Source organism: Typopeltis vanoorti, chromosome 16 (genome assembly GCF_054136105.1).
Source record: "Typopeltis vanoorti isolate ZY-2024b chromosome 16, IOZ_Tvanoo_1.0, whole genome shotgun sequence".
Taxonomy (NCBI): domain Eukaryota; kingdom Metazoa; phylum Arthropoda; class Arachnida; order Uropygi; family Thelyphonidae; genus Typopeltis; species Typopeltis vanoorti.
The window spans coordinates 108,530,997-108,557,931 of record NC_143564.1 but is presented as its reverse complement, the minus strand read 5'-3'; the positions used below and the strand labels follow the sequence as shown (position 1 = coordinate 108,557,931).

Genomic DNA, 26,935 nt, shown 5'->3' with positions numbered 1-26,935 from the left:
GAATGGCATATTGCAAAGTGTATAAGAAAGTTTTAAAAACAGTCAAAGGCAAGCAACTTTCATTGGTGAGCTGTAGACTGAAATGCACAATTATTCAAGAAAAAAAATGAAAGACTGTGAAAATAAGAACCAAACCTGGGAGAGTCAGTGGAAGAAAACATTGATGGATTCAGTTAAAGAGGCATGTGGTGAGGCTGTGTATGCAATGATAGAAAAATGAGAACTCCATGGTAGACTCACAAAGTTAAAAGGCAGTCAAGAAAAGAAAAGAAGAAAGCATATCAAAAGTTCCTGGCTAGTAACTCAGCATGCACTCTGAGAGAATACAATCGGTCCTTAACTTATGACTGGGTTCCATTCCAATGATCCCGCCATAAGTTGAAAAGGTTGTAAGTCAGAAATCACTATACGAATCATAAGGATATGTTGACAATTAATATGCCATAATATGCCAAAATGTGTAGGTCTATTTTGTTATAATTTTAACTAACTTTACTTTTGTTTATAATGAAATACAGTGTATAAATTATAACATAAAATTACTGTTTACAGCACTGTGCTGTAATAAATAATGAAACACGAGTATAAAGTATTTCTATGCAGTTACTAGTAAAATAATCATCTGGAAAGACATGGAGTAAGAGTAATTTTTCAGAGCTACTGCTTTTTTAAATGGATGATTCATAGGAAAAAGCAGGAGAGACTGGGTTATCCACAAATTCTTGAAATTCAGGAATGCCACAAAGCGTTTTGAGATCTAGGCTCATGTTAAGGGGGTGAGGTAACAGCAGGAATGGGCTTTAAAAATTTACATTGTGTCCAAGCTATTCCATCCACTAAAGTAATAGACAGTTGACAATCCTTTGAAATTTCAAGAGTTTTCTTGATCATGAGGATCTCAATAGGTGTTTTCTGTAAGATATCATGCTATACTCACCTGTAATATATATATATATTTTTTTAAATAGGATCTCTTTCAGATATTTTACTTCTTGTTTTCATAATTTTTTTTTATGGATTCTCATCCATGAAAGGTTGCTAACCTATAGTACACAGTACTGAGGTGAGCTGAAAACTTTTTTTTCCTATTTTTTTTTTGTTGACTGTATACTTTGTATTTTCATTTATTTTTACATAATCTGGAAACTCTGCTATAGAAACCAAACATGGAACTTTTTAAAGCTATTTTAGACCAAGAAATAGGGTAGTAGTCTCACAGTGAATGATAAAATTCATCTCCTATCTAAAGACAATCACAAACAGTCATGCCCATTGCAGAATTTGAACACTTAGCTTGTTGGTTTGAAACCAGTATGGATGGCACAATTAAAGAGATGAATAATGTACATGGAGAGGAGAGGACATTTTTTAATAAATTTACAATGTCAGAAAGGGAATACTTGTAAATAAGGGACATCAAAGTTCACCATGATATCATTATTGTGTTAAAACTACATTTTGAATTGAAGATTTGTAATGAGTGGAATTTTTTTATATATGATGAAATGTGGCTAATAAACAGGATTAAAGATTTAGCAAGCTGTTTGGCTAATTTAAAGGAAAAGGAATCAGCAGCAGAGGGTAATTAGATTTATGAATTTTAGGCAATCCATATGTTTGGGGGAGTATAAAACGTGTGAGTTATTTTTTTTTTTTTATAAATTCAGGAGGCCAAGATTTGACATTTTTGGAAGCCTATGATATTTGCTTACATAAAAGTGTAAGCAAATAAAAATTTGTGTGTGAAGTAACATCACAACTGGACTACTTGTATATAGAGGCTAATGACCTCACATTAATTGCCTTAGTATCATTAGCATTAGAAGTCATTAGCCTCTCAACATACAAGTAGCCCAGTTGTGATGTTACTTCACTTGCAAATTTTTATTTGCTTACACTTGGATAAAGGGGAGTCAGCAGCATTTACTATGGGATAGAGAGGATAATTAGATTTATGAATATGCATATATTCAGGGGAGTGTGGGTGGGGGAGTATAAAATGTGGAAGTTTTTTTTTTTTTTTTTTTTTTTATAACTTCAGGAGGCCTAGATTTGACATTTTTGGAAGCCTTTTAAATGCTTTTTCCTAAGCCATCCTTTCCGGTTACTTATCTTGAAAGAATACTTTATAAACTGACAAAAGGCGGATCTGTGGATTCTCTCCTCTTCCCTGCTATCGCAGATTTATATATAGTTTTGAAAAACATGCTCTTAATATTACCATTCTAAAACCTTTTATTTGGCTAAGATATATTGATGACGTGGTCTCTATTTGGCCACATGGCTCAGACACATAGATTCCTTTCTCCTCCACCTCAACAGCCAACACCTCAGAATCTAGTTTACCATAGTAAAAGAAAATAACAATAGCCTGCCTCTTCTAGATACCATAATCACACGTCAGCTGAATGGCACCCTTTCTTTCTCAGTTTATGTATCTCACCCACATAAGTGGAAACAAACCTTCCCCCACCTAACAATACAGTGTCATCAAAATCCTTGTCAACAGAGCCTCTATTCTGCACAGGTTCCTTTACAACTAAACTCTCCTTTATTCACCAGACCTTCCTATCAAGTGATTACAATGCTAAAAAAAAAGATCAACAAATTAGCCATTCATGCTATTTTCTTACAACCCTTTCAACATACAGACTACATTAATGCTCTCACTATTTCCTATATTCTAGGCACCTCAGAAAAATAGCTGGAACTTTAAAGAAATATAATCTCTACACTGTTTTCAAATGTCATGTGAAGCTGGCTTCTCATCTTCACTTTCCTAAGGATCCACATCCTCCCCTTTTTGTTCCAGGTGTTTACAAGAGTCCTTGTTTTTGCAACTTATCATATTATGGTCAAAATGGGAGATATACCAGCATCCACCTTACTGAGCACACAAGAAATACATATGCAGCCACAACTATTGTAGTCAGTTCTAGCTTACCATGCCTTGGATACTTTGCACAGGATCAATGGAATAAAACTGCTATGCTTCATCATACACAAACTTGAAAGACTCCTTTAGAAAATTTAGAATCTGCAGAAGATTTCAAAAATAACACCCTAATCTAAATAAATATGGTTGTGTTAAATCTCCTAAGAGTTTTTTGAAACTTTAATTCTTCGGTCTACTATCCAACAGCTAAGGAAGAACCCCCACATAGGACTTTAGATTTAAAATAGTCTAATTTCTTCAACTTATTGTTATGTTATTACAATTTTAATATTGCATTTCTGAAGTATATTTTCTGCTTCAGGAATCATTGCTAACACCATATTCCAACATAAAGATGTGCGCAAGTTCATGTGGAGAGAAGACATAAGAAATAAAAAATGCCTCATTGTTAATACATCATGCATCATTGTTGATAGTGATATCTTCATGTTGGTTCAAGATACAAGAGTATACTGAGGATTTGTCATTGAAAAGACAGAAAAGTGTCACTAAAAACATTGAAAAGAACAGTACATAAACAAGTTTTAAAAAGACTAAATCAAAGATGCCAAGAAATTATATTATTGGTTTAATCCTTTATCTAAGTAAGCAAATAAAAATTTTTGCATGAAATAACATCCTGATTGGGCTACTTGTATATGGATGCTAATGATTTCACATTAATTTCCGTAGTATCCTTATAGACATGTATAACGGTATGCATTATGGAAAGAGCCACTACCCAGATCAGTTTTGACCTTTATTGAGTTCTCATCAGTGAGAGCCAGACCAAGAAGGGATATCAAGGTTGAAGTAATGCAGAAGTCATATTTCCATATACAAATAGTCAAAAGTGTCGCACCTTATTACTAAAATACTCTGGATTAGAGAAAGATGTTTGAAAGTTTTTTACTTGGTTATACTATAAATTAAAGATCCAAGAAATTATATTCTTGGTTTAATCCTTTATAAAAGTGTAAGCAAATAAAAATTTGCATGTGAAGTAACATCATGACTGGGCTACTTCTATATAGAGGCTGATGACTTCACATTAATTGCATTAGAAGTCATTAGCCTCTCTATATACAAGTAGCCTCTATATACAAGTACCACAGTCGTGATGTTACTTCACTTGCAAATTTTTATTTGTTTACACTTGGATAAAGGATTAAACCAAGAATATAATATCTTGGTATCTTTAATTTATTGTATAATCAAGCAGAAAAACTTCTAACAACTATCTCTAATCCATAATATTTTAATAATAAGATGTGACATCTTTTTGGTTACTCGTATATAAAAATATGACTTTTGCATTATACGGGGTGCTTAAGGGTCAAAGCTGTATAACTGAGAGGAGACCTCCACATCGCCTTTAAAGGAATGCAGAAAACCGACCAGGCTTATTTGTGCCTATGGTCCCACAGAAGGTTCTACTAAGGTAGAAGAGGAGGAATTTTTTAATGCTTTAGAGAAAGCATCTGACACAGTGAAAAAGGAAAAATTGGTACTTGTTGGGGATCTAAATAGCAGAGTAGGAAATGATTGTCAGACATACAAAAATATATTGGGAAAATTTGGAGAAAAGACCAAAGCTAATAATAATGGAAAATATTTGGTGGATTTCTGCTCAGGACATGGACTGGTTATTACTAACACCATGTTTCAACATAAAAATGTGCACAAATTCACATGGAGAGAAGAGGAAAGAAATAAGAAAAGTCTCATTGACAATGTTATTGTTGATAGTGATGTTTTCTCCCTTGTGCAGAACACTAGAGTGTACAGAGGATTTGAAATTGGAAGTGATCACTATTTAGTCTTGAGCAGGATAAAATTGAATTTTATATTGAAAAGAATAACATGTAAGAAAGTTTTAAAGTGAATAAAAGTTGCGCAGCTCTCAGATGAACTGTAGACTAAAATACAGAAAGATTATTGAAGAAAAAATGAAAGCGTTTGAGAACAGGAACCAAACTTTAGAGATTCGGTGGCAAGCCTTGAAGAAAACCTTGATTGATTCAGCTAAAGAGGCATGTGGTGAGGTTATCTGCAAGGATAGAAAAATCAAAACTCCATGGTGGACACAGGAAGTTAAAGAGGCAGTGAAGGAAAAGAAGAAAGCATATCAAATGTTCCTAGAAAATAAGTCAGCTTGTGCTCTTAGAGAATACAGAGACAAATGTAAGAAAGCTAAACACTGTAAAACATACTAAACAAAAGTCATGGGAGGACTTTGGCAAGAACATTGAATATAAATATCAAGAAGGTGGCAAAATATTTTGGAGGTTATTGAAGAAGCTTAGAAATGGAGGAAAGAGTACTGTAAAAGGAGTTAAAGATGATAAAGGTGACATGAAAATGGGCGAAAAAGATATCCTTGAAGTATGGAGTAATTACTTCGAGAAATTGTTAAATGAAACAAGCAGTGATAGCACAGTGGTAAAAAAACACTGACCAGGCATGCAGTCAGGAATACATATCCATACTGGAAGTAGAAAAAGCCATCAACGGCTTCAAATGTGTAAAGGCAGCAGGAGTAGATGATATTCGAACAGAAATGCTGAAGTATGGTGGTAAAAAAATCTTGCAGTGGCTGCACTGCATAGTTCAGAAAGCCTGGACAGAGGGACGAATTCCTGATGATTGGAGTAGAGCTCTCATAGTACCTATATATAAGAAGGGAAATGAAACTGAATGTGAGAATTACAGAGGTATTTCCCTACTGAGTGTTCCTGATAAGATATATGCAAATATACTTGAGAAACGGTTAAGTTCTTCTTAACGGTTCTTCTTAACCGTTTCTCAAATATACTTGAGAAACGGTTAAGAAGAATTGTAGAAGAAAAGCTTCGTGAAGAACATAATGGATTCCAGCCAAATAGAGGCCGTCAGGATCAGATCTTCACTTTACGACAAATAGTGGAGAAATCATGGGAATTTAACAACGATCTCTATTTGAATATAACAAAGATCTGGAAAAGGCATATGATAAGGTGCCAATAGAGAAGCTATTCAATATGCTACAGTTATATGGTGTCAATGGAGCATTATATCAAGCAATACTTAGTCTTTATTTGAGTTGTAAGTCAGCAGTTAGAATTGAAGGAGTATAGGAAGATGGTTTAATGTTAAATCTGGTGTGAGACAAGGATGTACATTATCCCCTCTGTTATTCATTATCTATATGGATCACATTATGAAGGAAAGTGGTATTAAACATGATATCAAAATTGGAGATTTGATGTCAGCTCTTTGCTTTATGCGGACAATGTTATACTTATCAATAAATCCACTACGAGTGTGCAAGATTCCTTAACTAAATTGAATAACTGTTGTAATAGATGTGGTATGAAGGTCAGCAATAAAAAGACAAAGACAATGAAAAGAGGCAGAATTGTTGAAAATGTCAACTGCATTGTGAACGGAGAACTTGGGAAACAAGTAAAACATTTCGCCTACTTATGCACGATTTTTACTGAAGATGGTAAATTAAATATAGAAATAGACAACAAAATCAGCAAAGCTGGTATGGTGGGAAGTCAATTGAATAAATTTGCATGGAATAAGAGAGAAATTAGTCGGAACACTAAATTAGCTGTATACAAGACAGTGTTCAAACCAGTTTTAACTTATGGATCTGAGAGCTGGGTCTGAAGTAAAACACTCGACCAAAGACTAGAGACTGCGGGTATTGAGAGTCCTGAGAAAGGTTAGAGGCTTGAACAGATGGCAATATCATATTAAAAATGAGGATATTAGGAAAGAACTTGACATTGTCAACATCCAGGAATGCGTTAGCAGAGCTAATCTCAGGTGGTATGGTCATTTAAACAGAATGGGCGAGGAAAGATTGGCAAAACAAGTGTTCTCTGCCAGGTTTGCAGGAAAACGACCCAGAGAAAGACCAAGATATAGGTGGTTTGATAGGGTACAAAGTGCCTTAGATGACAGAAATATAAGATCTGATAATATTGGAGTCTTGACAAGTAACAGACTGATCTGGAGGAAAATTGTAGATAGGAAGTTAGTAATGATGTAAGTTTATCATGTAGTACTATCATATCCTCTACACCCCTTAAGGGTACATGGCAGGAATTTGATGATGATGATGATGCATTACTTCAACCTCAGTATCACCTCTGGGTCTGGCTCCAACTGATGAGACCTCAATGAAGGTCGAAACTGGTCTGGGTAATGGCCCTTACAGACATATATAATGTCTGTAAGGATATTTGCTTTGCATTATGAGATATTAAGGCAAATAATGTCAAGTCGTTAGCCTCTATATATGAGTTGTCCCAGTCCTGAAAATACTTAAGGTGCAAACTTTGTTTGCTTACACTTGGATAAAGGATTAAACCAAGTATATAATTTCTTGATATCTTTAATTTATAGAAAACAGTATGATTGGATAGGAGCCTGTATAACTCAGTTGAAGAGGCTCTTGCGTCCTCTACTCTTGGCCGCTCGAAGTTAGACCTAGGTTCAAGGCTAGTCCCCGACTGCAGGAACTTTTTCTAATCCCATTTCAACCAGTTCCCGAGTTAGTCGATCTCTGGCATGGGCTAGCTGTTTTTTCCCCTCAGAAACTCGGGTTTTTTGTCCTATAAACTCAATTAAATCGACCATAGTACCCACATTATTTCAGACAATAACATATCTTGTTTGCTGGTCTCTTCATCAGTAGCCACCTGTAATTAGTGATAGACATCGGCCAGCTATCTCTGATTGGCTACCGGTGGAGATTGAACTGTGCACTCAGTCTCCAAAAGCTAGATAGGGAATAAAAGGCATTAGCTGATTTATTTATTTTTAGTATGCTTGGATGCTTGCATCCTATCCACCATCAGGCATGGCATGCAGAACTGCAACTGGACCATTTAGAACATGACCTATTCTTTATGTTGAAGCCAATGAATCATGTTTGTCACTTTGGTATCATCAGGTGTCAGAATAGATGCATTATCAAAATAAAATCCCTGCCTTATAGTCCTACGTAGTCAACTATTTTTGTACCACACTAAGAAAATTTCTGCAGTACCTGTCTAATGTCCCTTTGGTTTGTGAATAAAACATTACTACAAGCACTACATAGCAGAGTAAGCAATGCTGCAAGAATACGATTAAATGCACTATTACCATGGCATGGCTGCATTCCATTATGCAACTTTCCCGTGTGCAACCATGGAATGGTTAATCATTCCATCCATCACTCTAGGTGCTCTTTCAGATACTCAGAGCAGAATATCTCTGATTCTCTACTGGTCTGTACAGAAGGTTTGAAATCAGAGTCTCAAGAATAATCTACAGCTGTTTTCCTAGAGAGCATAATATCTAATTGCATCGTTCCACAAGATAGGAACTATACTACTGAGCTGCATGCAGTAGAATTTGCATTAAATTACTTAAAATTGAAATGCTACTAAAGGTGCATTTTTTATATTGACTGAAGTTTTTAATAGCCACTAAGAAGTCTGCTAGCTAACAACATCCAGTACTCTCTGGATCCAACATCATCATCAAATTCCTGCCATGTATTCTCAAGGGGTGTACAGGATATGATAGTACTACATGAAAAATTTACATCATTACCAACTTATCAGATCTTATATTTCTATCATCTAAGGCGCTTTGTACTGTATCAATCCACGTATATCTTGGTCTTCTTCTGGGTCATTCTCTTGCCAACTTGGCAGAGAACACTTGTTTTGCTAATCTTTCTTCGCCCGTTCTGTTTAAGTGACCATACCACCTAAGATTAGCTCTGCTAATGCATTCCCGGATGCTGACAATGTCAAGTTCTTTCCTAATATCCTCATTTTTAATATGATACTGCCATTGATGCCATCTGTTCGTGCCTCTAACCTTTCTCAGCAATCTCATACCTGCAGTTTCTAGTCTTTGGTCAAGTGTTTTACTTCTGACCCAGCTCTCAGATCCATAAGTTAAAACTAGTTTGAACACTGTCTTGTATACAGCTAATTTAGTGTTCCGACTAATTTCTCTCTTATTCCATATGAATTTATTCAGTTGACTTCCTACTATACCTGCTTTATTGTTTCTGTTTTCTATTTCCATATTTAATTTACCATCTTCACTAAAAATTGTGCCTAAGTAGGCGAAATGTTTTACTTGTTCCACAAGTTCTCCGTTCACAATGCAGTTGACATTTTCAAAGATTCTGCCTATTTTCATTGTCTTTGTCTTTTTATTGCTGACCTTCATACCATATCTATTACAACAGTTATTCAATTTAGTTAAGGAATCTTGCAGACTTGTAGTGGATTTATTTAGAAGAATAACATCATCTGCATAAAGCAAAGAGCTGACATTAACATCTCCAATTTTGATATCATGTTTAATACCACTTTCCTTCATAACGTGATCCATATAGACAATGAATAACAGATGGGATAATGTACATCCTTGTCTCACACCAGATTTAACATTAAACCATCTTCCTGTACTTCCTTCAATTCTAACTGCTGACTTACAACTCAAATAAAGACTAAGTATTGCTTGATATAATGCCCCATTGACACCATATAACTGTAGTGTATTGAATAGCTTCTCTCTTGGCCCTTTGTCATATTCCTTTTCCAGATCGACAAAACTTAAATACAGATCTTTGTTATATTCCCATGATTTCTCAACTATTTGTCGTAAAGTGAAGATGTGATCCTGACAGACTCTATTTGGCCTGAATCCAGCTTGTTCTTCACCAAGCTTTTCTTCTACAATTCTTCTCAACCGTTTTTCAAGTATACTTGCATAATTCTTACCAGGAACACTCAGTAATGAAATGCCTCTGTAATTCTCACATTCAGTTTTATTTCCCTTTTTATATATGGGCACTGTGAGAGCTCTACTCCAATCATCGGGAATTCGTCCCTGTGTCCAGGCCTTCTGAACTATGCAGTGCAGCCACTGTAAGACTTTTTATACCACCATACTTCAGCATTTCTGGTTGAATATCATCTACTCCTGCTTTTTCTACTTCAAGTATGGATATGTATTTCTGACTGTATGCCTGTTGAGTGTTTTTTTTACCACTGTGCTATCACTGCTTGTTTCATTTAGCAATTTCCCAAAGTAATTACTCCATACTTCAAGGATATCTTTTTCACCTGTTTTCATGTCACCTTTATCATCTCTAATTCCTTTAATAGCACTCTTTCCTCCATTTCTAAGCTTCTTCAACAACCTGCAGAATATCTTGCCAGCTTCTTGATATTTATTTTCTATGTTCTTACCAAAGTCCTCCCTTGACTTTTGCTTAGCTAGTTTTACACAGTGTTTAGCTTTCTAACATTTGTCTCTGTATTCTCTAAGAGCACAAGCTGACTTATTTGCCAGGAATTTTTGATATGCTTTCTTATTTTCTTTCACTTCATCTTTAACTTCCTGTGTCCACAATGGAGTTCTGATTTTTCTATCCTTGCAGACAACCTTACCACATGCTAATTTTTTATGATGCATCATAAAAAACCAATAAAACAGCAGCATCAGCTGTGTTATGGTTTCATCCCTAACGGCGTAAGCACTGTGAAGAACACAAGCAGCTGCTGGTAACATCCATAAAATGTACCGTTCCAAGCCTTTTATTAACAACTCTTTATTCTCCTATTTCATTTTGTCTTCCTCTATCCTTTGATTTCTCATGTTTTCCTAAAGCTACCCCCCCCCCCCCAAGACATTTTTTCCTTTATATAAGAGTTTAAATTTCTGTCCTGAACTGGTTTCGTTTTAGTGCATATATACTGTGAGACAAGCATAATTAATTGTTTTTAAAAGTAATAGTAATAATAATTTTGTGCTCACAGAAATTCACTCGATTATAAGTTCATGTATCTGAAATAAGAATTGTAATTTAATGTTTTTTGATGTTTTTATAATATCTAAGATAAGTAAAAAAAACTTCTTTTACTGAAAATGTGAGATTTCAGTGTTTTTTTTTTTTCAAGTGAATCTCCATGATGAAAACATTTAGCTCTCACTTCATGACCGAAACAGAACTATCACTTATTCTGGAGTATGGACAACTTGAGACTGTGGCTAATTCCATTTGAAATCTTTCCTGTAGAAATAAAAAGAATTAAGTTTTCAAGTGGTCATTATTGATGCTTATTAGGAAAACAACTGTTAGAAGAATAGAGAGAATTTTTGGAACTTGATAATGGATAATTCTTTATGAAGTTTTTCATAGAAAGAGAAATGCTTATGAGTTACATGTTAGAACAGTGATAACTATACAGCTGTTTGAGAGAATATATATTTTATTCATCAAGTTGAGTTTATAATGGTTGTTCATATTTCTAATAGTCTTTCTATATGAAATTTATTAAAATTGTGAACTTTGAAGAAGATAATGAGTACAAAGAAAGTGAAGTTATCTGGTTGACATGACTTTTTGAGAAAACCAAGAACTCAAACTGTAGGTGCTATCCATGGTTCTTTAAAAGTAATGCAGGAATGTAAATCCTAAAAATTTGGATTTTTAGGATTTACATTCCTGCATTACTTTTAAAGAACCATTTGTAAATCGTAAAAATTAGGATTTTTAGGATTTACAAATCTAAGGTTGATCTAACTATTTTCTCATCAAAAAGGCTGCAACTATTTTCATGAATTCTTAAGAGAAGAACAGATCAGGTAGTTAATTAAAAAAAGTGAGGATGATTGGCATTTCCTTTTGCTTCTCAGCAGAATAATGAAGATGTTTTTACTTAAAAGAAAAATAATAATAATTGTTCCCTTGAACTTTTACTAGATGCACTGATGCTTTCAGATGAACTGCTGTAAATATGTACTTTAAGCATATTAGAGTAGCTCCGAGTATCTTTTGTTTAAACATCATTATTTAGGCCAAGTTAAAGTCTTAGTGCTAGAATGTAAACCAAATAATAAAATATGTTCATGATTTTCATCATATAAGATTCATATAAGATTTTTTTTTTGTATTTATGTATTGTTTTTTTTTTTATGTTTATATAAAAAATATAAAATATCACAATTCAGCGTTCTTTCTTGTGCAGTGAAGAAACTCACACGTGGTATATCCCGAGCAACTGATAATGTAAACCTGGTGTCAAAAGCTAGGATTGAATTTGCTGAAGATTTTCAAGCTACAGGACAGGACAGCAGGTTACCTCAAATTCGATTAGAAATTCCCAATTATACATTCACTTTACCTGACCTATCCATTTACCCAGATGATTTCAGAGAGTTTCTGGAACGTGATCTCATTGAAACTTCTACTTTAGTCTCACTGGAACAAGCAGGTAGATTTATTTTTTATTATATTTTTATATATATATATATATATATATATATATATATCAATCCCATACACAAGAAATTGCAGAACCTATCCATTTATAACACCATTAGTGAGCTATACAATATCCATTCCAAATGTTGATGTGACCATGATAGTTTTTTTTTTTTTTTAAATTGATCTCATACACAAGAGATCAACAGACCTATAAACATATCAGTGCTCTGTGTGGGTTGCACATGAAGACTGAGATAGATTTTTTTTTTGAAGAGTTGGAGGTTATAATAGTTCAGGAATACTTGATGAAGGTTGTTCCATCCATGAGATAGAGGTTGAAGTGAATCTGTAAGAGAGGGATCATCTATTAGCCTAATTGCTCACTTTTGGATGGCATCGAGAATTTTAAGGAAAGTTTTAGGTGCACCTCCCCAAACATGTGAGCAGTATTCTAAATATGAGTAGATTTGGGATTTGTATATAGTTAAGAGTTGGTTGGGTGTGAAATAGGCTCTTGAATGAAAGAGAATGGCAAGTTTCTTGGATGCTTAAGAGACTGTTGATGTGATGTGTTTATGTCAGGAAAGACCTGACATGACTGTTTATGCAGGTAAACATTAATTCAAGCAAAGAGATGTCTGATGATTTCTGTATTACTGTGTATTACAGTAGGTGTGCTGGGATCTCTTTTATTCTTATTATTATTAAGAGAAACCTTCAGGGTGTCCGACTCAGCGAGGGAGGCCACATACTACAAGCACCAGCTATCATTCTTATTCTTGAATTCATTCATACTGCTTGCACTAACAACATCCAATGACAAACCATTCCAATCATGTACCACCCTATGAAAGAAAAATCTAGCCCTCACTCCCTTCTTAGCGGCATTCATTCTCAGTTTCCCAGGATGTCTTGTCCTTTCCCCACACTCCATAAATTTCAGGTTTCAAGAAACACATTAACAGATTCCTTCTTTCTATCTGATCACAGTGCAAATGTATGGCACTGTAAAGTTATAGGTTTTGTCACCTCTCGTGTAGGATAGCTCATTTAGATATATAAAATACGCGTGCACACACACACAAGACCAGAGATTCATAGATCTGTACTTAAGAAATTCCCAAGATACAACTTTTGTACAGAAGTTGCACATTGGGATACTTCCAATATTGATATTCAGGAGAAGAATAAACATGACTCAAGTAACCAGGCTTGTTACTTGTTGAGGTGCAACCAAAAAAACACAGTACAGAATTGCCACTGTTAATTAAGAGAAAAGAGGAAGACCTTGGAGTAGATGTCTTCGTGATTCTAAGAGTTAAGGCATGAAGACCAATGTATCATCAAAAATAAATGAATTAGACAACCAGAAGATACCAACAGACCAATAAAGTCATTCACAAGTGAAGGAAGGTCAGAAATGTTAGGAACTGATTATCCATTAAGTAAGATTTCTGTTTCTCATTCAAATATATATCTTAGTTCAACTCAGACCTTACTTCCATCTGTACAGAGTTGAATGTTGGTAAAAGGATCACAACAAAGTGAATATGCAATAATAGAAATGCAGGAATCACAGGTGGTGACAATATCTTTTGACAGTTTGCTCCAAGATCCAATGTTAATCCCAGTAATGAATATGATGTCTATTCTTATTACTGTTGAGTTAATTGAAACTCACTCAAATAACATAGAATCAGGGCCAAGTGGAGATGGCCAAATATTTGTTCCTTGTTCTGTCACCTGCATTATCTACTTCTTGTCAAGTTGCACAAAGTATGATAAAAGATATCGAACCTAGTGTGTCGCTCTTATTACCTGGAGTGGCATTTTCACCTTTTGCCAGTTCTTCACATCAAGATAGTAGTTCCATGATGATGGTGATGTCTTGGGATACATCCAGGCCTACTGCTGTTATGCCAAGCATTCATAAAATACATGCTCAGCAGCTTCCACTACAAGATCAGAATATCACTCAGGAGAAGATACATGAGTCAATTAATTATCCTTGGATATCCTTATCAGAACATCAGTGTGAGATCTCCTGCAGATGCTACACAACTAAACATAACCGGACATAATATGAAACTACATGAAAATGTCAGACATGAATCTTCATGTTATCATATATTAGATCTCAACATGAAAGTAGAACCAAAATAAAAAATGATGGTACAACATAATAAAATTTCATTCTAGTTGGGGCATTGCCCGGTTAAACAAGGTCCCCATTCTTTTCGCCAGGGAACCAAGTCAAACATCGAAAAGTCAGCTACTGGAACAAATCCTAAAATTTGCCCCAACTCAACATCACCAGAGTTCAAGATCGGTACTATCAACATAAGCCTGAATGGCAAAGAAATAGAGCTAGCTGAGGAATTGGATAAGTACCAGATTGACATAATGTGGTGACTGAAACAAAAAACGCAAAAACTGACGAGATCTTTCTGAGCAATAAATACAAATGTTATATTCAGGCAATGACCAACAAGTAGTAGCCATAGTATTCAACACTAAATACGAGGCTAATCTTCTTGAATGGCAGGCAGTCTCAAGTAGAGTGATGTGGGCAAATATGAGAATGGGAACTGGACAATGAGACTTATTTGTGCCTATGGTCCCACAGAAGGTTCTATTAACATAGAAGTGGAGGATTTTTTTGAGGCTTTAGAGAAAAAAGCAACTGATACAATGAAAAAGGAAAAGTTGGTACTTGTTGGTGATCAAAATAGAGTAGGAAATGATTGTCAGACATATAAAAATATATTGGGAAAATTTGGAGAAAAGAGCAAAGCTAATAATAATGGCAAATACCTGTTGAATTTCTACTCAGAACATGGACTGGTTGTTACTAACACATTGTTCCAACATAAAAATGTGCACAAATTCACATGGAGAGAAGAGGCAAGGAATAGAAAAAAGTCTCACTAACTATGTTATTGTTGATAGTGACGTTTTCTCCCTGGTGCAGGACACTAGAGTGTAGAGAGGATTTGAAATTGGAAGGGATCACCATTTAGTCTTGAGCAGGATAAAATTGAATTTCATATTGAAAAGAAGAACGTGTACACTCTCAGATGTGAGCTGTAAGCTAAAATACACAAACATGATTGAAGAAATAATGAAAGAGTTTGAGAACAGGAACCAAACCTTGGAGATCAATGGCAAACCCTGTAGAAAACACTGATTGATTCAGCTAGAGAGGCATGTGGTGAGGTTGTCTGTATGGATAGAAAAATCAGAAATCCATTGTGGACACAGGAAGTTAAAGATGCAGTGAAAGAAAATAAGAAAGCATATCAAAAATTCCTGGCAAATAAGTCAGCTTGTGCTCTTAGAGAATACAGAGACAAATGTTAGAAAGCTACACACTGTGTAAAACTAGCTAAGCAAAAAGTCATGGGAAGACTTTGGTAAGAACATAGAAAATAAATATCAAGAAGGTGGCAAGATATTCTGGAAGTTGTTGAAGAAGCTTAGAAATGGAGGAAAGAGTGTTATTAAAGGAATTAGAGATGATAAAGGTGACATGAAAACAGGTGAAAAAGATATCCTTGAAGTATGGAGTAATTACTTCGAAAAATTGCTAAATGAAACAAGCAGTGATGACAGCACAGTGGTAATAAACACTGACCAGGCATGCAGTCAGGAATACATGTCCATACTTGAAGTAAAAAAGGCCATCAAAAGCCTGAAATATGGAAAGGCAGCAGTGGTAGATGATATTCAACCAGAAATGCTCCATTATGGAGATATAGAAGTGTTACAGTGGCTGCACTGCATAGTTCAGAAGGCCTGGACAGAGGAACGAATTCCAGATGATTGGAGTAGAGCTCTCATAGTACCCATATATAAAAAGGGAAATAAAACTGAATGTGACAATTACTGAGGTATGTAAGTGTACTTGAGAAACACTTGAGAAGGATTGTGGAAGAGAAACTTGGGGAAGAACAAGCTGGATTCAGGGCAGATAGAGGCTGTCAGGATCAGATTTTCACTTTATGACAGATAGTTGAGAAATCATAGGAATATAACAAAGATCTGTATTTAAGTTTTGTATATCTGGAAAAGGCATATGACAAGAGAGAAGCTATTCGAAATGCTACAGTTATATGATGTCAATGGGGCATTATATCAAGCAAAACTTAAGTCTTTATTTGAGTGTCAAGTCAGCAGTTAGAATTGAAGGAAATACAGTAAGATATTTTAATGTTAAATCTGGTGTCCGACAAGAATATACATTATCCCCTCTGTTATTCATTATCTATATGGATCACATTATGAAGAAAAGTGGTATTAAACCTTATATCAAAATTGGAGGTGCTAATCTCAGTTCTTTCTTTATGTGGATGATATAGATGTTATACTTCTAAATAAATCTGCTACAAGTCTGCAAGATTCCCTGACTAAAGTGAATAACTGTTGTACAAATGATCAAGACAATGAAAATAGTTAGAATATCAACTGCACTGTGAGTGGAGAACCTATAGAACAAGTAAAACATTTCAGCTACTTAGGCACGATTTTTAGTGAAGCTGGTAAATTAAATATCAAAACAGACAACAGAATCAACAAAGCTGATATGGTAGGAAATGAACTGAATAAATTTATATGGAATAAGAGAGAAATTAGCCAAAACTAAATTAGTTGTATACAAGACAGTATTCAAGCCAATTTTAATTTATGGATGTGAGAGCTGGGTCAGAAGTAAAACACTTGACCAAAGACTAGAGACTGCAGATACGAGATTTCTGAGAAAGATTAGGGGCATGAACAGATGGCATCAATATCAACTGCACTGTGAGTGGAGAACCTAGAGAACAAGTAAAACATTTCAGCTACTTAGGCACGATTTTTAGTGAAGCTGGTAAATTAAATATCAAAACAGACAACAGAATCAACAAAGCTGATATGGTAGGAAATGAACTGAATAAATTTATATGGAATAAGAGAGAAATTAGCCAAAACTAAATTAGTTGTATACAAGACAGTATTCAAGCCAATTTTAATTTATGGATGTGAGAGCTGGGTCAGAAGTAAAACACTTGACCAAAGACTAGAGACTGCAGATACGAGATTTCTGAGAAAGATTAGGGGCATGAACAGATGGCATCAATGGCAATATCATATTAAAAATGTGGATATCAGGAAAGTACTTGACATTGTCAGTATCCTGTGCCTTAGAAGAAAGAAACCTAAGATCTGATAATGTTGGAGTCTTGACAGGTAACAGACTGATTTGGATAAAAATTGTAGATAGGAAGTTAGTAATGATGTAGTACTATCATATCCTGTACACTCCTTGAAGGTATATATGAATTTGAGGATGATGACATGAAAGCAGAGTTGATGATGATGATAAGCCAAGAAATGAACTGCATTCAAAACGAAATGAAAAGAATTATGGACATACATGGAAGATTGAAAAAAAGTAGAAGGAAAAATGGCCATGCCAAAGGTGTAACGAATGATTTGAGAGTGGCTCTCTGTGGAGATTCCATTATTAGAGGTGGTATGAATGAGAAGGTGCATAAGTTTTGTTTTCCTGTTGGTAGAATGGAGAGAGTGATTGAAGCATTGGACATGAGGAATAAGAGAGCACAAGAGTTGGTGGTTGTAGTAGGGATGAATGATTTGGATGGGAACAAGGAAAATGCCAGATCGGATATAATGAGATTATTAAGGAGAGTAAAAGATAACAGTGTCGTTGGAAAGGTAATCATTGTGTTGTCAAGGTATGATAGTGATGAATTGAGGAGGCGAGTAGAGATTATTAATGATATGTTAGTGCAGTTATGTGAGGAGAATGGAGGGCATTTTGTGAATGTGTGGAAGAATTTGCTGGACGGATTTAATTGTATAAAGAAGATTGGATGCATTAAATTGTTCTGGTGGGAGTCAGCTGTAGAGATTGTTGCTGGCAGGAGAGGTAATGACTGTAATCAGCAGATCTGAGCTGGTGCGACACGATATGAAAGAGCAAAAAAGCAGGGTAGGGAGAGGTATAACACAAACAGGGAAATGGGGGGGGTCAATGTGGACAGGAAGACACTTTATGAAACATGTAGATGCTGGATTCAGAGGTGAATGTGCAAGCAGGCATACACAGCTTGGGATGGCCCAGGATGGGAGGGGAGAGTTTGGGTGTGAGGAAAGTTGTAGAATTGGTGGTAATATAATAGAGGAAGTGACTGGAGAAGGTATTGAAGAGTCACATTCTAGAAGTGGTGTTCTTAGGACTAGTAGAACCAGTAATTATTTCTTATATTTATTTACTAATGAAAGAAGTATTCAAAATAAGGGGAATGAAATTGTTGCTTTGCTTGAGTTTATTCGCCCCAAAATTGTTGGTATAAGTGAGACATGGTTAGATGATGACATCCTGACAGGAATAAAGTGGATGGATATGATTTTTTTTGTGAAGACAGACAGGGAAGAAAGAGAGGAGGAGTATATTGATAGTAGCAGATGAATTGTGCCCATCTAAGGTGGATTTGCAAGGTGTAAATAGTGGCCACAGTTTTGAGGCAGTATGGTCTGAGGTAGAGGTAAACAGGATGAATTGTTTAGTTGGGTGTTCTATAGACCTGGTAATATGGAGGGTAATGAGAAGGAAATGTGTGGACAAATTGGCCTAGTTAGCAAGAAATGAGTGATCATTATGGATGACTTTAATTATGGTAATATAAACTGGAATCAAGAGGCTGCCTCTTGAGGATAAAGAAAATGAATTTTTGTAGTTTTTGAAAGACAGTTACCTCAGGCAGTGCATAACGGAGGGTAGAGGAGGATCAAGAATATTGGATTTGATCGTCTCATCAGATGATGTTATTATAAATGAGGTGTCAAATCTTCCACCATTTGGTGAGAGTGACCACGAGGTGATCACTTGCCAGGTTACAGGCATTTGATGACATCTGTTAGAAAGGGATATATGTGGAATTATAAGACTGGTAATTATGACAAGCTCAGGAAACAGCTTGCGATAATATATTGGAAAGAGGAACTGGATGGAAAGGATATCAATGCTGCTTGGGCCCTATTCAAGAACTATTTGATGGAGGCAATATCAGAATGTATTCCAAAGGTTAACAGAGTAAATAGAGAAGGTGTGAAATGGATGAATCAAGAGATAATAAGGTATGCAATCTGGAAGAAGAAGGTATTATAGAAGAAACAAGATGAGTAGTTATAACAACCAGTTGCATGAGAAGTACAAAGAACAGGCAAGGAAGGATAAGGGTAGCAAAAGTGCAGTATGAGCAGGAGTTAGTTAAAGCAGCCCAAAAAAATCCTGAGGAGTTTTTTGATGTGTGGCCAGTAGAGGAAAGAATGATTATGGTAGGATGGGATTGATTGGTGAAAACAGAGGAATGATAACCACTGTGGAGAATATAGTTGAGATATTTAATAAGCAGTTTATAAAGGTATTTAATTCTTATGAATGTGATATCATGCAGAACTTGAAAGGAGGAGGAGGAAGGAGGAACTGTAAATGAACAGCAGGAGGTATATGAGGAATTGAATAGACTTGATGTAAATAAGGCTGTGGGACTTGATTCTATTTCACCACGTGTTTGGAGAGAATGTTCCAGAGAGTTAACAACAGCCTTTATATATCTTTTCAACATGAGTCTTTCACTGGGTCAAGTTCCAAAGGAGTGGAAAGAGGGTAAAATTGTTCCAATTCATAAGGGAGGTAGTAAGCGTAGGACTTTGAATTATAAACCAGTCTATGTGTCTGGAGTTGTGGTTAAGGTATTAGAGAAGTTAGTTAGGAGGACCAAGATTCAGAGTTGGGTTGACAACAGAAAAATACACTAAAAACATTTACTACAGAGTTGGGTTGACAACAGAAACATACTCTTTGGCAGCCATCATGGATTTACTAAAGGAACATCATGCTTTAGCAATCTGCTTACTTTTTATAATAAAGTGACAAATACATTGGATAAGGGTGTTGCATATACAGTGGTATATTTAGATTTTGCAAAGGCATTTGATAAATTGCCACATGACAATTCCATTAAATTGGAATGGATTGAGCTGAACAGTAGATTATTTCGCTGGATTGGAGATTGGCTGTCTTATAGCTATGCAGGAGCGATATCCCAGAAGAGGAAAGTTACTAGTGGTGTATCTCAAGCATCTGTTTTGGATCCATTGCTGTTTAATTTGTATGTAAATGATATATGGAGAGGTCTGAATGGTGATATGCAGTTGTTTGCAGATGTTGCAAAGTTGAGGAGAGCTATCAGGAGTAAAGTGGAGCTTTGCAAGAGGACTTGAATACATTGGCTGAATGGATAAATGAGTGGGGATGTCAATTCAATGTTGCAAAGTGTAAGGTTTGGAAATTTGTCAGTGTTTTTAGCGTTTTTTCTAAATATTATTTTCATGTTTTTAGTGTTTTTTTCCTAAATATTATTCACAATGGCTGGTGGTAAACGTGCTCTTGAATCCAAACATGAGCCATCTCACAAACATACTGAAATTGATCTGGAGATGAAATTATGGATTATAAAGAAATATGAAAGTGGACAAAGATTATCAGGTTTATTTATTCGCACGGGGTTCCTCCCCCCATCCTCTTCCATCCATTAGGATGGGTTGAGCCCTCCTAATCAGAGATTATGTATTTTATGATTGTAGATCCGTGTGTGTTCTCTGGGCCACAAACCTGAGTTGCTGGGTGAAAAAACCCTCTATCTCCATATGAGACTGGCTAACTCACCTTTAGTCGAAAGAGACCAGATAAAGGTTCCTCACGTCATGGACGGGAATCAAACCTAGGTCTTCCTGACCAAAGGGCTTTGTCTATACTGACTGAGCTACAGAGACTCTAGCTTATCAGGTATAGCATCTGAGTTCACATGCTATACCTGAGTTCACATGCTTATCAGGTATAGCATGTTAACTCAGTCTTGCAGTATCAACAGTAAATAGTATAGTAAAGGATGCCTCGCATGTCAAAGAATATGTTAATGTAACAGCATGAAAACAATCATAATAAAAAATAAAAAAATAATAAAAAACTTGAAGGTGCACTAACAGAGATGGAAAAGAGATTGAAAAATTGCAAAGTTTGAGGATAAAACTCCATCCATCATACATATTATGAATTTGGACAGAAAGCTAGTAACCAAGTTGCAGGTGACACTCATGAGGGAAGCCTGCTTAATAGTCCTTTGTGCCAAACCTCATCAAATGTCCTAGAAATATCAAGTGCAACCACTTCAAACTTTTCCCTGACAATCATTCAAAGATGGTTAACAAAGTTGATAACTTGGTGATACACTGGCATAATCCATACTTGCCAATCATTTATAAATTTAAGAGTCTTTCAAGTACAAGAAGCTGAGTGTTAATAGTTTTCTCCATTAGACATAATTTCATAACCAGGATTTGTCACATTTTTAGGATGGTGTTGAATATGGGCTAAGTTCCAGGTAGAAAGATTCAAGTTCCAATTTTACATTATCTGCAAACCTGTGGAAAAACAATAGAAGAGAATGAAAAGGTGGCACACACACACCAAATGTACAGGTATTTGTGAACGTTAATATCTCCAAGTAAGATGACTTTGCTGTTGGGAAAGTTGGACTGGAAGAAATTAACATTCAAAGAAAGGAATCGAAAGTTCTAAATGGTTCTAACCAAGTTATCCATGCAAAAGCATGGGATGGTTGTTTGCTTGTTTAGAGAACAGTGAATGAATGTAATGGGTTGCCAGAGGCAGCTTTAATACTGTCAATAAATAAGTTTGTTTGTAGACATTTTGGTTAGTGTTACCTCCAATATTTGATCTTCAAAACTCCATGGAGAAGCCTATGTAATAATAATAATAATAATAAAGTTCAGCTTTGATTGGTTAGAACAGAAGTTGATGGATCTGTAACTACACTTTTTATAATAGTATACAATTGGAAAGGGAAGTGATGAGAATAGTAATATATGCACATCTAGTCCAGGCAATGTTATTTTGTTTTATTTCTTTTTTGTAGTAAGTTAGAAACAGATTACTGCCATATGTAGGAGCCTCATTGCACTCAAGAGCAATTAGCTTGCTTACAAATAAGGCTCTTTTTTTCTCATCCCAGAGATTTGGTATATTCTTTCTGATATTTCTGGTAAATCAGTACACACAAACACATCAAGAAGTATCACAACTTTTCTGGGTTTATTTCCCATCTGCAAATTCAGCCTCTTCATGTTATTATCAAACTTTCTTACAAAGTACCTCATGAATGAAGTGGGGAATGAAGGCACTCATTCCAACATGGAATAATTTCTGCAACAAGATCACAGCAATTATATCTGGATCTGGAGAACAGAAACAGTATTCTGACCTTAGAAAGGAGTAAAAAGTCTTCCTGCTTGGTGGTGTTGTAGTGCCAAAATACACTAGGTTGTGAATGGCTGAGGGAGATGTTCCAAACTTAGATGAGATTGTTTCATCTAAGCAAAAGTCAGAGGTTAAAATGATTTTCATATTTTGGGAGAATGATAAGTTCATAACAAAACTAGGAAAAATTAAGCTACATCAAAAGGTGGGGAGGGGATTCAAGATTAGATATCTTCTGGCGAGGAATATTGAATCTCACAAAAGAACAAGTACCACTTTTGTGGCAGAAAGAATCATACCCCTGGTGTAGTTGGACAGTTAAGATTCATTGCGATTGTTGTGCGCAGAAATTTGGGGTTCATCAGGTGCAGGTTGGCATTGTCATTTAGATTGGTGATTATACAACAAATGTTGAAGTGAATGGGAAAGAAATTTTTTTATAAGATTTTTTGAGCTTTTAATTTTTTGTGAAGTTTTTGAGGCAGGTTTGTTTTTTATTTTAATTGCATTATCTCTATTTATTTTGGTTTACTATCCTGTTAGTATTTTAACGTTGAAGAGAAAAGAACAGAGAAGCATACTGTGTGAGGAGATACTCTTATGGTAATTGCCCATACAGAGAGCATCCAGTTTTCATACCATACCATGGCCTTAACAGTGCCCCTGACATACCAGTACGCAGCCTCCTAAATGTGTTACATCAATTCAATCCATACATTATCTGGCAGCCAGAGTGTAGAACTGCTTTACTGCTGTACCCTTGAAGATGTAAATTTTGATTCTTCACAGTTTGTTTGGGATGCCATCACTCACACTGCATGTTGGTGGATTGAGTGGGATATAAACTGTAACACCTACTGTGAGTGCCAAACATGTCAACAGCCACTTGAGCACATGGTGACTAGTTGATGAAGGTCATCTACCACCTAGTAGTTCTAGTTGGATTTTCTCCAAATAGGAATGTGTACTTTTACTGCAGAGCTGCTGCTTGCTGGTGATCAATTCATTTATAGACAAGATTAATAAACATTGTTACTAGATCCAGTGTTCTTGTTCTATAAGTCCCTTCCATCACATGTGGCTTAACGTAATTTAACTGAGCTTTAGTCTTGACACTGAATTTGTGCAACTTTGGTTATTCCAAGAAGTATGAAGTCCTTGGTTTATTGTTATTCAGTCTGTATATTAATGACATTGGGAAGGATTTGACATGTGACATACAGCTATTTGCTGATGATGCAAAGATAGGTAGGGTAACCATGAGAGCAGCTGATATGCAGTGCTTGCAGAATGATTTCTTGACTATTATTACTTGATATTCTTTCAAAAACATTCTATGTTATGGCACTGATTCTTGCAAGAAAAATGCCGACCAAGACGATCTCGATGTGCAGGATTTAGTGCAATGTAGAAGTGTTTAATGTATTCGTTGCTGAGAGTGAATGGTTTGTGGTATGAGAGTGAGAATGGAGAGAATATTTGTCTAAAATGTTTTGTAAATGAGTTATTATTGATATTATGGATATAACAGGATGTGGAAGTGTTGCGGAGAATGTAGTGGAAGCAGTGAATGATAGCACAAAATATGAGAGTTTGAAGTGGTTGAAAGTAATAATTTGGATGATGAGATGAAAGTGCTGAAAGAAATTGTATGCTTATGTGGATTGCTTCACAAGACAAAACTTGAGTCAAACAACTGGAGAAATGATTGGTGTGTGTGTGGTACAAAAGAATGGAGAATGAAAGAAAGTGTGAATGGGAAAAGCATAAATGTGTGAGAACCTGGGAGAAAAGAGATAGTATTGTATGGGGATTCGATGATAAGAGGTATACTTAATGAAAAAGTGACAGAAGCATGTTTTCCAAGTGCAAAGATAAAGGATGTTAGCGAAGCTTTAAGTTTGCAGAAGAAAGCAAACAAATTAATTGTTTTTGTAGGCGCAAATGATTTGAAAGGTGAGATATATGCAATGAGAGAAGATATGAAAAAGTTGTTAGAAGAAGCAAAAATGAAGAGTAAAAGTAAAGGTTGCGAGTCTGCTGCCCCAGTATGATAGGAGAGAATTGATTGTCTTGAATTGATGAGACCATGATTGTCACTGAGCCAGTGAGAAAATAGGTGTGTGGAGTGAATTTGATTGATGTAAGGACCTCTATATTCCTAATGGACTGTAGCAAAATGTTTTTGGAGTTAGGTGGTTGGAGAAAGTGTTATTCAGTGAGAATTTCGAAGTGGGAAATTAGAGGTATGGGGGGAAGCAATCAAGCATGTCTTGTCCCCCGGGGCAAATAAATGTGAGTGCAGGAATGACTGTATGGAAATAGCCACCCTGGGATACATTAAGTATGAGTGCAGAAATGATTGCGAAGAGCTAGGTGCAGTTTCCCAGATTTAAAATCTAAATGAGCAGGTAATCACATTATGTAAGGGTAACTGTAGGCCAAAGGGGGATGTCGAAATCCATGTACATGAATGCCTGAAGTATCAGTAATAAAAGAGAGGGGTTTTGGGGGTCAGCTCGGCTTGGCCAAAAATTACTGATATCAGTGAGACCTGGTTGTCAGAGAATAATGTAGTTACAGGGATAGAATGTAATGAATATTGTATTTTCAGAGAAGATCGAGGAAATAGGGCAGAAGGTGGAGGGATATTATTAATGATAGCTGAAGAACTTTAACCAGCAAAAATAGAAGTTAAGGAAGATTGTAGATCTGATGGAAATTGTTCATTTGAGGCTGCCTGGTGTGAGATAGAACAATTTGAGACCAATAGAACAAATATATTGTTGGTTGGTCCTATAGATCTGTGAGTCCAGAAGATGATGTGGATGACATGCATCAGCAGATTAGCACAATGAGTACAGGCTGAGCAGTTATCACGGAAGACTTTGACTATGGTGATATAGATTGGTAGGGGGAAAGGGCACATGGCGAAATGGAATTTATACAGTTACTAAGGGATATGACCTGAAAAGCACATGATGGAAGGCACCAGGGATTCGAGAGTGTTGGATCTTGTAATAGCATCAGAAGATCTATCTATAACTACAGTAGTAACTCAACCTCTGATCAGGGAAAGTGAATATGCAGTCTTTTCCTGGGAGGTTGCTCAACATGTTGAAATTTCAGTCAAGAAAGTGTTTATGCAGAACTACAAAACTGGCAATTGTGATAAATGTAGGCGGCAACTTGGAACAGTACCACGGCATACAATGCTACATGGAATGAATGTCTTTAGTACATGAGATGCAGTCAAGGATGGTTTGAGCAAGGCAATATTAGAGTGCATAGCCAGGGTCAGGAGGATAAACCAAGTAGGGATGAGTAGCAATATAAAGCAGGAGCTGCAAAAAAAAAAGAAGAAAGTATTGTGGAAGGAATATGAACAAGGTGATCAGCATGCCCATGAGCAGTACAAAGCAAGAAGGGTAATTAGTATAGTAAAGAAGGCTAAATCAGAATTTGAGAGAAAATTAGCTAAGCAGGCCAAAGTAAACCGAAAAGAGTTTTTTCGCTACATAGCAAGTAAGAGAAAGAATGATTATGGAAAGATAACTCTACTCAGTGCTGATAGCAGGAAAGTGACAGAAGCAGAAGAAATAGTTCTGTTACTAAGTGATAACTTTGCAAGTGTATGTCATTTAGTGGTGACTTTGCATTTACTGAGGCAACAAAGACTGACAGCAAATTATAGATTAATTAGTATCTCTGAAGTAGTGGTTAAAGTATTGGAAAAGTTGGTCAAAAGTAAAATTCAGAAATGGGTGGATAGGAATATGATACACTATAGGGGATAGCATGGCTTTGTAAAAGATAGATCCTATCTCAGTAATTTATTCACCTTTTATAATAAGATGACAGCAGAATTGGATAAAGGAAATGGCTTCACCATGATATTGTTGGACTTTGCAAAGGCATTTGACAGAATACGGCATGGAATACTAATAAGTTGGAGCAAATGTGAATGGATATGAGGCTAGTGGCATGGATGAGGGATTGCTGATAGATATCAGAGGGTGGTGTATGGTGGAGAGGAATAAAGGTGATTAGTGGAGTACCCCAGGGCTTTGTACTAGGACCACTACTCTTTAATTTGCACATTAGTATTATAGTGCAAGATTTGAAGGAGGATATTCAGTTGTTTGCTGATGATACAAAACTGTTGAGTGCAATATCTTACAGGATGATTTAAATAATTTGACAGCATGGGCATCTTCAGAAGAGGGAAAAAGGGGCACTTGTTTCCCCCCCCCTGGATCTACTTGTGAAAAAAAAAATTAAATATAAATTTATTGATGTAATTATTTGTCTCCAAGCTTTGCCCTCCCCTGGAAAATTTTCTGTGGATGCCCATGTTTGACATTGTGGGCAAATGCAC

The 26,935-nt window shown here is 35.8% G+C and overlaps 1 protein-coding gene across 1 annotated transcript in view; it reads left to right on the top strand.

Moving 5' to 3' along the window:
* The window catches only part of LOC150098254 (OTU domain-containing protein 7B-like), a 235,979-nt gene that overhangs the window by 57,493 nt on the left and 151,551 nt on the right, over positions 1 to 26,935 (top strand). Inside the window, exon 4 of the mRNA XM_090406289.1 lies at positions 11,974 to 12,219. Coding sequence (XP_090262415.1) covers positions 11,974 to 12,219 — 246 coding nt within the window. The remainder of the gene's footprint in view (positions 1 to 11,973; positions 12,220 to 26,935) is intronic.